This window comes from Salvelinus fontinalis, chromosome 34, assembly GCF_029448725.1.
Source record: "Salvelinus fontinalis isolate EN_2023a chromosome 34, ASM2944872v1, whole genome shotgun sequence".
Taxonomy (NCBI): domain Eukaryota; kingdom Metazoa; phylum Chordata; class Actinopteri; order Salmoniformes; family Salmonidae; genus Salvelinus; species Salvelinus fontinalis.
The window spans coordinates 35,639,004-35,654,060 of record NC_074698.1 but is presented as its reverse complement, the minus strand read 5'-3'; the positions used below and the strand labels follow the sequence as shown (position 1 = coordinate 35,654,060).

The window sequence follows — 15,057 nt, the reverse complement described above, 5'->3', positions numbered from 1 at the left end:
ATATTTTGCGAAACACTCACCCTTAAATAATTAGCTGATTCTGAATGGATCCTGCAGTAAATGTTCACACTAAACAGTTAAGCTATAGGTTACTGTTAGTTCACAACCAGCTGTCAAAACAAGCTGCTTTATGAACCACTAGTGAGGAGATAGCAACCTTTCTCCATTACCCAGAGAGAAAGCAGTACCAGTGAAACCACAATGCTTTGTCTTTTTTCAAATAAACCAACTCAATCCCTTTTGTATTATTGTCTGTATGAAGGCTGTATGCTCAACAATATGATAACAGCATACGGTCTATTGAGGTCCAGTGAAACATATAGCCAACTATAGGGTTTAGAGGCAGGTGGAGGTACAGTATATCCGGTTCTGACCAGTCACAGTAATTAGTAATTACCTGTCTGTTGTGGTTGTTGTTTACACAAGTTGGTGAAATTAATCCTGGGAGGATCATTTAAAAACTCATTATTTGGGGATTATGGCCAAGCACATTGTGTACAATATCGAGGATCATATTCACATGAGGACAGTTTGTGGGTGTGGCTGTGGAAGGCTGGGGCGACCAAAATGTTCCAGAGCAGCCTTTATAAGGGTCAGCCCAGGTGAGGCATTGGCTAGAGAGGAAAGGAGAAGGAAAGTGGTGATCACTAAGCAGCTAAAGGTAGGTTTTCAGTCCTTCTTCTAAGTTTCATTGGAGTAAACTCATCTTCATTTCTACTAAGACTGTGTGCGCTGACTCTACAGTATGTGCTTTGTGGCAGGAGGACGTTCAGGGATGAGACCCATGGACCACAGCGTGCTGAAATGTTGTCTCTTCTCTCTATTCTTGCAAACAGGTAAGATATTGGGCTCTATTTTACTCTTCTTAAAACAGGCGTGAATTGCGCTAGAATAATGTAATCTTTGTTCCTATTAGCAGATATGAAGTCAACAGTGTAAAACATTTTTATTATATGCGATTGCAAACTGCAATATTCATTTTTATTTCTTGTCACAAACAGATGATATTATTAAAGTCATGAAAAAAAATGTACAATGAGAAATTAAATAAATATAACCCAGCAAGCACATTTCTTTCCTTGGAAGGTGTGGGAACGCATGTTTTTGGTTTTACATTGGTTGTGGGAACGCAGCCATACGTTTCCTGACTGGTAAAACTGAATGTTTTTTAAACATTCTGAGAGCAGAAGTGAAAATGTCTGTTCTGAGAATATATATTTTTAGGTTGCAGGAAGGTTCTGATAACGTTTTACTCTGGTTCCTTAAACGTTTTCCTGGGAGTTATTTTTTATTATAACATCGAATATATGTAATAATATATGCAGACAGACAGATTAAAAGTAAGTTTACATTGTAATGCTTCTGACAGCCAACGTTCTAGCTCCGTCCATAACTTTTGGACTTTATAACATTCCCAGAAAGCATGGATTATTGAGTCATTGTTAGTTTTACACTTAAGACATGACTGAATTTGTGAATTTTTTCTCTTGTATAATAAATTCTATACGTTAGTTTATACTGGATTAAGCATACATTTTCATTAACTGTAATTTTGTTAAGCTCCATTCCCTCCATTTTGTGCTAACATCAGTTCTTTTTAAGCCTAGGTTCCAATAGTTTATATATTTTAAGAGATTGCCAGTTGGATAGGCTCTCGCCAAGGTTTTGTATATCTTATATCATATGAACATCATTTTCTGACTCATATAGATTCCCTCAGGGTTGCTCTGATGTCCAAAAGATTTCAAATCTAAATTTCGTGATATGTAACTTTTAAGTTGCATGTATTTGAAAATATCAACATTGGTCAGTCCAAAATAGCATTTAAATTCTGTCATGGAAGTAAATATATTTCCTGTTACCAAGTCATTTGATGGTTTCCATTCCTTTAGATTTCCATATGGACCAATTTATCGGTGAATTCTGAAAAGCTATCTAAGGATTGTTCCATAGGGTTCTATTTTTAGGGAGTAATATTGCTTCTTGTAAAATACGTTTAATTATCTTCTATATTGTTATGAACTATGAAGTTGTTAATGTTCTTACCTTTCTCTTTTAAAAATAGACAAAAACTAAAATAAATTATTCTTGGGATGAGGATGCACATCTTTTTTACTCATATAACAGACCCCATTTCAAAGGTAACAAGCACTCATTAAGATCAGGTGTGGCCAATTAGTGGGTGCGACCAACACACCTGAACACACTTTACAAGGTAGAGGATAGTTTTGTTGATGCAGAGAACGAAATCTATATGTTTTTAGATAACAATCTTCAAACATTCTCTGAACGTTACAACAATTTTCTTGTGGTTTTTATAGAAAGTTTTTAACTTTCTGAGAATGGATTGTATTTTTTTACATTTCTTAGAACGTTCCAAAGCCAAGCAACTATCCTGCACCAATCCCAGAAAAGTTGTGGGAAGATTGTATGCAAAACAACTATAGGACAATAACGCACTTACCAAGCTCTAAAAAACATGTTCTCAGAACGTAACTGATAATGGACTAGTGATAAGAGTATCAGGTTTAGATACAGTGCAACATATAGAGAGCATGATCACTTTTCACAGTGACTCACTACTTTGAAGACATGTAACAACCTTATCCCATTTCATTTGGACTGTGTAAGTCATTTATTGTACTGTGTTGAACTATTGGAACGCCTCTTTGGTTCCTAGAAAAGTGCTTTATAAATCCAATTTTATATTCTGAAATGAAATACCCATCTCTGGTTCCACAGTATCTGCATCAGGCACTCAATCCAACGTAGCAATTACTATTATCCAAACACTATCTAATACAGCGAGTGCAAACCAACCATCCAACACAGCCACTTCATCCAGTGCAGCCACACCATCCTGTACGACCCGTCGATGTCTGGCCAGCGTGCTGATTGCGAAAGAAGCTCTGAGTCCGCCACAGTCTCCACGGTGCATCTCAATTATCCGTGTGCCGTTAATAGTGTATGAAACGCTGTCTGTCGTAAGTCACTTTCTGTTCCTTTTAATTGAGTTATGTACAATGTGGTGAGTTTCAGAGATAACATATTGACATTTCTATCGTTATGTGATGAATTATTCTCTTCCTAATAGGACACAAAAAACCTCCGCTTCGAGAGTCGTCTGGAAGTCCCGCTGGTAAGTACACTCTTAGGGGGGGAAAAGGTGCTATAACCTAAAATGGTTCTCCGGCTGTCTTCATAGGAGAACCTTTTGAAGAACCATATTTGATTCCAGGTAGAACGCTTTTGGGTTCAATGTAGAATCCTTTCCACAGAGGGTTTGACCTGGAACCAAAAAGTGTTTTCCTATGGGGACAGCCGAAGAACCCTTTTGGAACCCCTTTTTCTAAGAGTGTAGGCACAAAACTTCCAGGGTGTCATTCAAGTAAATGTGACATTTTGTAATACTACTCATTCTGATTCTAAACTACAGTCTTGGGAAGACCCAGACTTATCGTGGGACACATCAGTCTATCATCATGATATGGTTGTCCTGCCTGTCAGCAAAATATGGACTCCTGAACTCCATGTGACTAATGGGTGAGTCCACTTACAACAGAATACAATAACTTATGCTATGTTTAATTATCATTTTTCATTTAGATTTTATAACATTAGTCAATTTGTGTAATCTTCTAAATAGCAAGTGAAACATGGACAGAATTAGAGACAGTACTAATATGTTTTAAGTGGCCAAATGTTTAGGTGTGACAGTTTAAGTAGATCAATCCTCAGTCTGTTCTCAACTTCTCCTGTCTAAAGAGTGCAAACAACGATGAAGCACGGCAACAAGGATTTGCTGGTGCACAGCAACGGGACTGTAGAGCACATGGTCATCATGAACACTGTGGTGGGCTGTGAGGTCAATCTGTACAACTACCCCTTCGCTTCAGATTTCTGTGCCATCGCCCTTAATGTGTGGGCAATTAGTGGTAAGTGCATAATTTCAAACCTCATTTTGTCTGCTAAATGGCTCTTGCACACAATTATTTACCAAAGCTCTTACTAACAAAAAACAAAAAAAAACCTTTTTTTTTTGTCTGTATAGCCTAATGCAATTTAGTATATAATGCATTTCAGTTTATTTCTTTGGAATTTTCTATGCATCCTGACTGTCTAGCATTTCTTTTGGTGCTTGTTAGTGGGCTGGACACAGGGGGGCCATACTTAAGAACATTAGAAAAAGTACATTTTTTTTGTTAAAGTTTAAGCATCAGACAATTAAAATTGTTGCTGTAGTTGCATGTGATCAAAGGCTGCATGTTAACTGTTCCCATGACAACCTGGCAGATTTAGCCATATGCTAACCTCAGATGGCAATGATTATTTCCTGTAACAAATTCCGCATCCGCCTATCAAAGACCTTAAAGTTTTTTGTTGTCCCCTATTAAAGATTCCATCTTTAACTAAAGTTATCTCCCAAATTAAATAATGTTAATTCATAAGTTAAGAACATAAGAATTATATTAACAACATAACAAATGTAAGCTCTAATTCGTTGTATAGCCTAGGTCGGTAGCGTGAAATGGACAAATGCGTGGGTAAATGGTAAGCTTTCGCCTAGCCTCAAAGCGGAAGTTCAGGATTTTACAACTTGATGTTAGATGGTTCCTCACCCTAAAAGTAGTATGGGCAAGGAGAAACTAATCCATGGTTCGGTTCTCTGAACAGCCACTACAAACTTCAGCTAACTTTAGCCACCACTAACAAAAAATCTATGCGAGTGAAAGGTGAAATCATGCAATTGTCAATGTCAATTTTATAAAATATTTTTTTAATTTGTGTGGTAGTTTTTCCATCCCCTCCTGAGAACTAAGATAAAACCGAACAGAGCCTAAAATCAAAGAATGAACGAAAGCAAACATTTTGTGAATCGTTACACCCACAATGCCTATTGATAGAAACAAATATTTTTTTGTTATAAGCTATGTTATGATATTTGAGTGAGTGAACTAGTATCAAATATCTGCTTTTCCAGGATGTGGCATGTTCCTGAACTTTGGGAATGTGAGCACAACTAGCGCAAACCGTGGGGACTGGCTAACCGAGGCAGTGGAACTCAACGCTAAAGGAGGCAGAGATGATCGCAACTATCTATGGGTTAGTGAGTGCTCCTGGTGATTTCAGTTGTATTTCTTTTATGTGGGACATGTAAAGATACCTTATTCTTCCTATTTTTATGGGCAATGCTTAAACAGTTACACTCAAAGACAATACACTTACTCAAAGACAAATAATTTCTGCCTGGCTTTTTATTTTTTTTATTTAACCTTTATTTAACTAGGCAAGTCAGTTTAGAACAAATTCTAAAATGATTTACAATGACAGCCTTCCAAAAGGCAAAAGGCCTCCTGTGTGAACGGGGGCCTGGGATAACATAAATAACACAACACTACATATAGAGAGACCTAAGACAAGAACGTAGCAAGCCAGCAACACATGACAACACAGCATGGTAGCAACACAACATGACAACAACATGGTAGCAACACAACATGACAACAACATGGTAGCAACACAACATGACAACAACATGGTAGCAACACAACATGACAACAACATGGTAGCAACACAACATGACAACAACATGGTAGCAACACAACATGACAACAACATGGTAGCAACACAACATGACAACAACATGGTAGCAACACAACATGACAACAACATGGTAGCAACACAACATGACAACAACATGGTAGCAACACAACATGACAACAACATGGTAGCAACACATGACAACAACATGGTAGCAACACATGACAGCAACACATGACAACAACATGGTAGCAACACAACATGACAACAACATGGTAGCAACACAACATGACAACATGGTAGCAACACAACATGACAGCAACACAACATGACAACAACATGGTAGCAACACAACAACATGGTAGCAACACAACATGACAACAACATGGTAGCAACACAACATGACAACAACATGGTAGCAACACAACATGACAACAACATGGTAGCAACACAACATGACAACAACATGGTAGCAACACAACATGACAACAACATGGTAGCAACACAACATGACAACAACATGGTAGCAACACAACATGACAACAACATGGTAGCAACACAACATGACAACATGGTAGCAACACAACATGACAACAACATGGTAGCAACACAAAACATGGTACAAACATTATTGGGCACAGACAACAGCACAAAGGGCAAGAAGGTACAGACAACAATACATCACGCAAAGCAGCCACAACTGTCAGTAAGAGTGCCCACGATTGAGTCTTTCAATGAAGAGATTGAGATAAAACTGTCCAGTTTGAGTGATTGTTGCAGCTCGTTCCAGTCACTAGCTGCAGGGAACTGAAAAGACGAGCGACCCAGGGATGTGTGTGGTTTGGGGACCTTTAACAGAATGTGACTGGCAGAACGGGTGTTGTATGTGGAAGATGAGGGCTGCATTAGATATCTCAGATAGGGGGTGTGAGGCCTAAGATGGTTTTATAAATAAACATCAATTAGTGGGTCTTGCGACAGGTATTCAGAGATGACCAGTTTACAGAGGAGTATAAAGTGCAGTGATGTGTCCTATAAGGTACATTGATGGCAAATCTGATGGCCGAATGGTAAAGAACATCTAGCCACTCGAGAGCACCCTTACCTGCCGATCTATAAATTATGTCTCCGTAATCTAGCATGGGTAGGATGGTCATCTGAATCAGGGTTAGTTTGGCAGCTGGGGTGAAGGAGGAGCGATTACGATAGAAACCAAGTCTAGATTTAACTTTAGCCTGCAGCTTTGATGTGCTGAGAGAAGGACAGTGTACCGTCTAGCCATACTCCCAAGTACTTGTATGAGGTGACTACCTCAAGCTCTAACCCCTCAGAGGTAGTAATCACACCTGTGGGGAGAGGGGCATTCTTCTTACCAAACCACATGACCTTTGTTTTGGAGGTGTTCAGAACAAGGTTAAGGGTAGAGAAAGCTTGTTGGACACTAAGAAAGATTTGTTGTAGAGCATTTAACACAAACTCCGGGGAGGGGCCAGCTGAGTATAAGACTATCATCTGCATATAAATGGATGAGAGAGCTTCCTACTGCCTGGGCTATGTTGTTGATGCAAATTGAGAAGAGCGTGGGGCCTAGGATTGAGACTTGGGGTACTCCCTTGGTGACAGAGAGTAGCTGAGACAGCAGATTTTCTGACTTTAAACACTGCACTCTGAGGTAGTTAGCAAACCAGGCCAAAGACCCCTCAGACACCAATACTCCTTGGTATTGGCCTATCTGTCTGTCTTCACAGGTGTCGCTGAAAATGCGGTCTGAAAACCCGTTTCTGTCCCTGGTCCTGCCCAGTATACTAATCATCTTGGCTGATGTGGGCAGCTTCGCCCTGCCGCTGGGAGAGAGCAAGCGCATCCCCTTCAAGGTTAAACTGGTTCTCAGCTTCATCATGTTCCTCAACATCCTCAAGGACCTTCTGCCTGGAGGAGGCCAGTGCAGCCCCATCATCCGTGAGTGTCCTGTGTGTAATGCACCAGAATTAAATAGCATTTTGTTATAAACGGTGTGTATGTATCGGAATTATAGAGCGACTGCGCCAAAACACAAATAATTCCTTTTGTAAACGGCCAGTCAGAAACATTTATTGTATTGTAAAAATTGACTACAAAGTGTAAAAAGGAAACATTTTGTCATAAAATCAGCCTCTTCCAAAACTGAATTTGTTACCTAAGTGTGTCACAGCGTAAATTAAGATTGGGTTTGGATTCCAAACATGTCATCAATTCATGCCCCCTTTTTCCCAGGCGGCACCGTGCTGTTTGTGGAAAACTGGGCAAGTTTGTTTGCATGGCCCGATGCCCCTGGTGGGTGGAGATTTCTCCAATGTGGTCCTGTGTAGCTCAGTTGGTAGAGCATGGTGCTTGCAATGCCAGGGTTGTGGGTTCGATTCCCATGGGGGACCAGTATGGGAGAAAAAAATCCTGAAAATGTATGAACTCATTACTGTAAGTCGCTCTGGATAAGAGCATCTACTAAACATGTAAAATGCAATTGACTAGTAGGAAATGAAGCAATGGAATGGTTGAAAATGAGCAAACCCTGCCCACCCGGGGAACTAGGCCATGTCAAATTACTCATATTTCTTCATGCACTGAGAAACAGTCTTCTTCAGACAATATGGTGTAGATGGGTGGTTTGGCAGGAGCTTGATGTGCAATGCACATATTGATTGTGAAAATGGGCTTCCATAAAGTTGTTCAACAATCTTGGGCAGGATATGGATTAACTGTTACATCTCATGCTAGCTACTACTTCTGTGGGCTGTCAACCCTCAAACCAGAGACTGCCTGGTGTTGTTGGTGAGTTGGTTACACTAGCAAGCAAAGTTAGCTAGCTACATTATTTGATCAGGCTAGCTATGACACTGATGTAACTAACAGTTAGCTAAATTAGCAAGCTAGCTACCTTGATCTTGCAGTTAAAAAGGCTGTTAGCAAGGGATCTTGATTGGCTATCAGGCTAGATCTTGCTAACTGTCGCCTATTCATTGCCATTTCAGGTTGGCTAGGATGTAGCCAGCTTGCTTTCAATAATCTTTTAATTCCAACTGGCAAGCCAAAAGATCCCTGCTAGTTAACATTAGCGAATGTTAGCTAGCTAACTATACCTAATTTCAAGTCAGTTTTGCAAATTAAACAGCTAGCAAGCTAGAAAAACAGGTAAAAGTAATGAGATTTTACTGAATTACAGTTTAATGAAATCAGTCAATTGAAATAAATTCATTAGGCCCTAATCTATGGATTTTACATGACTGGGAATACAGATATGCATCTGTTGGTCACAGATACCTTTAAAAAAAAAAAGTATGGCTGTGGATCAGAAAACCAGTCAGTATCTGGTGTGACCACTATTTGCCTCATGCAGTGTGACATCTCCTTCACAGAGTTGATCAGGCTGTTGCTTGTGGCCTGTGGAATGTTTTTCCACTCCTCTTCAATGGTTGTGCAAAGTTGCTGGGTATTGGCTGGAACTGGAACATGCTGTTGGAACACACGTTGATCCAGAGCATCCCAAACATGCTCAATGGGTGACATGTCTGGTGAGTATGCAGGCCATTGAAGAATTGGGAAATGTTCCGCTTCCAGGGATTGAGTACAGATTCTTGCGACATGGGGCAGTGCATTATCATTCTGAAACATGGTGATGGCGGAGGATGAATGGCACGACAATGGGCCTCAGGATCTCATCACGGTAACTCTAATTTCAAATTACCATCGATAAAAGGCAATTGTGTTTGTTGTCTGTAGCTTATGACTGCCCATACCATAACCCCACCTCCACCATGGGGGACTCTGTTCACAACGTTGCAAACCGCTCACCCACACAACGCCAAACACGCTGTCTGCCATCTGCCCGGTACAGCTGAAACCAGGATTAATCCATGAAGAGCACACTTCTCCAGCGTGCCAGTGGCAATCGAAGGTATAGGATTTGCCCTATGAAGTCGGTTACGACGCCGGTCAGGTTAAGACCCTGGTAAAGACAACGAGCAGGCAGATGCGCTTCCCTGAGACTGTTTCTGACAGCTTGTGCAGAAATTCTTCGGTTGTGCAAACCCACAGTTTCATCAGCTGTCCGGGTGGCTCGACTCAGACCATAATGGGATCAGCCATCTTGCTTCAGGGGGAGATGTGGCGATATGCTGAGATCTACAGTATCTAAATACGTTATGTCAAGTTCATAAACACACTGCCAGACATGCACAGTACAACCTGTGATGTTAAATACTGAACAAAAATATTAAACGCAACATCTAAAGTGTTGGTCCCATGATTCATGAGCTGAAATAAAAGATCCCAGAAACGTTCCATACGCACAAAAAGCTTATTTCTCTCAAATTGTATGCAAACATTTGTTTACATCCCTGTTAGTGAGCATTTCTCCTTTGCCAAGATAATCCATCCACCTGACAGGTGTGGCATATAACGAAGCTGATTAAACAACATAATTCCACAGGTGCACCTTGTGCCGGGGACAATAAAAGGCCACTCTAAAATGTGCAGTTTTGCCACAAAACACAATGTGTTGCAGGCTAGCTGAGCTGACTGAAGACCGCAGGCATTCAACTCGCAGTAGTTGATATTGTTTCCACGGTAACATGTATTTACATCACGTGATAAAACTTTGAAACTAAGTTGCAAGGTACTTTCGCAGCAAGGTTTTGTAGAACGAGTATCACATGAAACATTCCAGTTCTTGCCATCTTAGCATACTTTTGATTTGACAGAGAAACATATGCTAGCCTAAGGTTAGATAGGCTAGCCAGCTCCCCCCAGTTTGGTTAAACATATGGTCAATAAGAGTATCTATTCGCCTCTTATTTTCTACTTTAGCCTACACACAGATCTGAATTAGAGGACCATCTTGAGATGGGTTAGGGTCACTCAGGTGGGGTGAAGTCCTCAACTTAAAAACTTCTCTCCATAGCAAAGCTAGCCTGCTGTCACTACCCTAACGTTACTTCCCTGTTTAGTTATTGAATGGCAAAGACACATATAAGAAACACCCACATCAAACCACAACCCAAAGACAACTTTTGTTTGGCTTCAGTCATGACCGCTAGCATTTCTTAATGAGACAAATCTAAAACGAGGCCAAATCAGGAAGTTCAGCCGCCCTTTCAGAATGTGCAGAAAGCTCACTCCACAGCTAGCTTGAAATGTTGCCAAGGGAGCTATCAAATTGGATATTTTTCTATAGCTCAATTGTTTGGTACATTGTCAAGGAGGCCGGCTGATGTGTATTTGCGAGCAGAGGTTCACTATTTCCAGCCCGGTATGTTACAGGGAGGAAGCTATACTGTTAGCAGCGTACTGATGTCAGTTTCATGTATACAGTACCTCTCTGCCACCATATAACACTCACACATCTCTCTCTCTCGTTGTTCTCCATAGGAAAGCACTTCTGTTTCTGTTTGGTCATCCTGGTGTTGAGCACGTTGCAGTCTATGGTGCTCACACGTCTGGCTAAGTGTGGCACTCTCTGGCCCTGCAGCCTCTCCAAGTCCAAAGACTCACTGCTTAAAGACACAGACAATGAAGAGGGTAAACCTTTTCATTCTTCTGTCGTCTGTTACCCACAGAGCAAGATATTTTTTTTTCTGATGCCAAAGAAGACGTTAACAAACCTCCTTATTAGGGCTGTCAGAGTTAATCAATTAACTCAAGTTAACGTTTTTAATTTTATTTATTTACTATTAATCGCATTGTCTGAAAGTGTTGAATATACTGAGAACATCCAAAATACATGATCTATACCGCAAAAATGTACAATACCATGTAAAAACAAGTTGACATTGAGATGAAATAATGTCCTTTCTCAATTGACCTAATTTTACTAACTGTTACATTAGACAGAATCAAGACGTCAATATTCTTGAAATGTTTCTTTGTATGAAAAATCATAAAATTACAGCTCACTTTGGAATGTATTCCCCCTCCCCCCCAGTTAATTGTTTGACAGCCCTAGTCTTTATGCAACCATTAATAACCTGACCATGATGTCATGACTTTATTGCAACCAGTCTACATTAAGGGGGTACCCCATTAAAATATATGCTTATAGGGGGAATTTAGACCATTTACTGTTACTGTTTGAGAGTTTATTTGTTTGCCATCATTTCCAATTTGTGGTCAAATATGACACCTGTTGGCACTTTTAGGGTTAAAAATTCAATCATCACCATAAACAAGTCGAGGTATTTTGTTAATGCACAACCATTCTTACTCTCTAGCTGCAGTTGATGTCTTTCCCAGCATATTTCTCGCATGTCCACAAAAATAATAATGTTAATCACGTGTTATCCCTTTTTCTCTCTTACTTTGTCTAGTATCCAAATCTGATATTACTGTCATCAAACTGAAAGCCTCAGAGGAAGAGAAGATGAATACACCCCTCCAGAAGGTGGTGAAGTTTCTCAACAAAATGGCTGCACAAGACCAGAAAAAAGCAAGATGCCATCGCTTTGCCAACAAAGTGGACTTGATCTGTTTCTGTATCTATCTCACTGTCCTCATTGTTTACGCAGTCGTAATTTTATTTTTCTCCTTTGGTTCTCGATGTGAGATCGACCATTTAGAATTCTGGGAATACTAAATTCTTTATTTGCTTTTAACAATGATATTTAAATAAATATAAAGTGTGTATTCTTCAGTAGAGATTTAACAATATTTATTTCAATATGTTTGAAACTAGCCAGTCATGTGGAATAATACATTTAGCAAATAGGACTAAATATAGCTGCAAGCAGCAATGAACAGGTTTCAAAGGATAACACAGGAGGTACAACACAGGTGGAAACACAAAAAATATGTTTGAAATACCAGAAAATGTGCTTATTTTCAGAGTAATATTGTCACGACACCAACATTTTACTAACAATGATACCAGGCCAAGTATCATGATACCTAGTAGTATCGTGATACCACAGGGAAAATTAATTTGCATCCTTTTCACCCACCCCCATGGAAATCTGTTACCGTTTTCTATACGATTTGCACATGCTACACAAAAACCTGTCCCCGATATTCACAGCTACTCAATTTAACTTCACACTGTTTACTGTATAATAGAATAGGCTACTGCAGAAAATGCCTGATATGCTCATATCCAAAGGCCTTGGGCAGGAGGAATGTAGTATGGACGGCAGGGTTGTGGTTAGAGCGTCGGGCTAGTAACCGAAAGGTTGCAAGTTCGAATCCCTGAGCTGACAGATCTGTCGTTCTGCCCCTGAACAAGGCAGTTAACCCACTGTTCCTAAGCCGTCATTGAAAATAAGAATTTGTTCTTAATTGACTTACCTAGTTAAATAAAGGTAAAAAAAAAAAGGAATATAAATGCATTCTGTGGCAGTCAAGGGAAAACACTATGCCTATATGGAACCATCTTAACTCTTCAGATAACTTTACACACACCCTCCCTCTCACACACATTAGTGCACTAGGCCTTTAATACTCCTGTATGTGCAGAAAAAAATATTTGTCATCAGAGCGAGGAGAAAATTGTTATACATCTCACAGTACAAGAGAATTGCAGATTTTGTGCTGATCAAAATCAAACATTGGAACTTCTGGGACGGCTCAAAAGACTGGATCGGTAGTCCTCAGACTGCGTTTCTGACCCACTCACATTAAACGAACGTTGGTGATGGATGCATGCCCCGAGTAGGCAACGACTCGGGGATTTTCTTTACAATCTCAAAAACTTGTCTGGGACAGCTAAATCGGGGCCAAAATCGTATAGTGTACACCCGGCTTTAGGCACCAAACAGAATCTTACAAACCCCATAAAAATATACATGTTTGATTAAGGTAGAGCTTAGAATGAAATTGATTAGGAATATGCATCCTTCCTTTGAAACACCTCTGCATATCTATCCCTTTCCCATTCTTCCTGTGCCATCCAAACTTCTGCATAGCCTACTGGTCAACTTACTGTAGTCAAAAATGATGTGAACGATGATGAAGGCCAGTGATGAAGATGCGTCTAGCTGGTGCCGAGGCCCAGCATGATTACTCAATCACGATTTATGTTATTGTTTGAATGACAGACCATCTGGGAGCTATTACAGGGGTCAAACACCTTATCAGTGGCAATCTCGATGAAAACACGTTCCCATGGAAGTCCTGGGGGTCACTGACGCCAGGATAAGATGTAAAGACTGATGAAACTTGAATCGACGAAATGAATGTTACTGTGTGAATGAAATTGTCATGTTTGGATTGTTTCAAGAGTTCATAAAGAGCTATGTATTTTGATATGTTTAATAATACTATGCTATGAATTTTGATGTTTAATAATACTATGCTATGTATTTTGATATGTTTTATAATACTATGCTATGTATTTTGATATGTTTCATAATACTATGCTATGAATTTTGATATGTTTTATATTGCTATGGACTTTGATATGTTTTATAATACTATGCTATGAATTTCTCTATGCTGTTAAGGATATTTTGTATTCTCTTTATCGTGAAGATCACTGGTACGTACCATTTGCTAATTCTATTCTTATTGCGTAACTGGAATACATCGGACTACTTTCAAATAGATAAACCGTAGTCCTCACATTTCTGAGTAATATTCCTTGAAATATTATTTGGTGGAATGTCTAATGGTAAATGTTATTCACGCTACACATAGCATATATGCTCTGTCTAACTGAGCTAAGGTTAACGCAATAATGTAATGCTAGGACATCGATTGCAAGATATTAGCTCCTTGTCCCTTAGCCTCTTAATGATTGCATAATGGTAAACCTACGCACAAGCATCTTACAGTATTCCGAGTGGTGATGCAAGGCTTGCAACCTTGGCAATACCCACTGGATACGATTATGGGCCCATAGTGTTCACATGATAATGGAGTCAGATGGTATATCATAGTAGGGTCATAGACCCCTATACTAATTTTGTCATCTTTAGACAAAGTGAATTTACACTATTCTACATTACCAGGTTGTATGCTAGCTAGTTAACATGACTAAACAACCTACTGGGCAAAAACTGGTTGAATCAATGTTGTTTCCATGCCATTTCAACCCCCAAAAAATGAATGTAATGACAGTGGATCAACATGAAAAACTGATTGGATTAGCAGAGTCATCAACATTAGGACATTTCATTTTTTTTACCCAACTTTTAAACCAAATCCAATGACGTGGTGACATTTGTTGTTGAATTCATGTTAGTTGACAACTCAACCAAATTTAAATCAAAACTAAACGTTGAACTGACATCTGTGCCCAGTGGGAATTTTGTTTATTATCAAACCCAAAAAATAGCGACCCACAACATGGTTATATACAATGCGCATAACAAGAATAACAAGTCCCCTTTTAGAGAAAAGGGTTCCAAAAGGATTCTGCAGCTGTCCCCATAGGAGAATCCTTTTTGGTTCCAGGTAGAACCCCCTGTGGAAAGGGTTCTACATGGAACCTAAAAGGATTGTACCTGGAGCCAAAATGGGTTCTTCAAAGGGTTATCCTATGGGGACAGCCGCAGA

At 39.7% G+C, this 15,057-nt stretch overlaps 1 protein-coding gene across 1 annotated transcript; it reads left to right on the top strand.

Moving 5' to 3' along the window:
* Positions 1–745: 745 nt before the first annotated feature.
* Positions 746–12,230, top strand: LOC129834030 (5-hydroxytryptamine receptor 3A-like). Its single transcript, XM_055898851.1, has 9 exons — positions 746–836; positions 2,743–2,984; positions 3,095–3,139; positions 3,437–3,543; positions 3,766–3,935; positions 4,982–5,103; positions 7,290–7,500; positions 10,945–11,094; positions 11,880–12,230. The coding sequence occupies exons 1-9, from the start codon at positions 746–748 to the stop codon at positions 12,143–12,145; spliced, it is 1,404 nt and encodes a 467-aa protein (XP_055754826.1). The 3' UTR covers positions 12,146–12,230.
* The last annotated feature ends 2,827 nt before the right edge of the window (positions 12,231–15,057 follow it).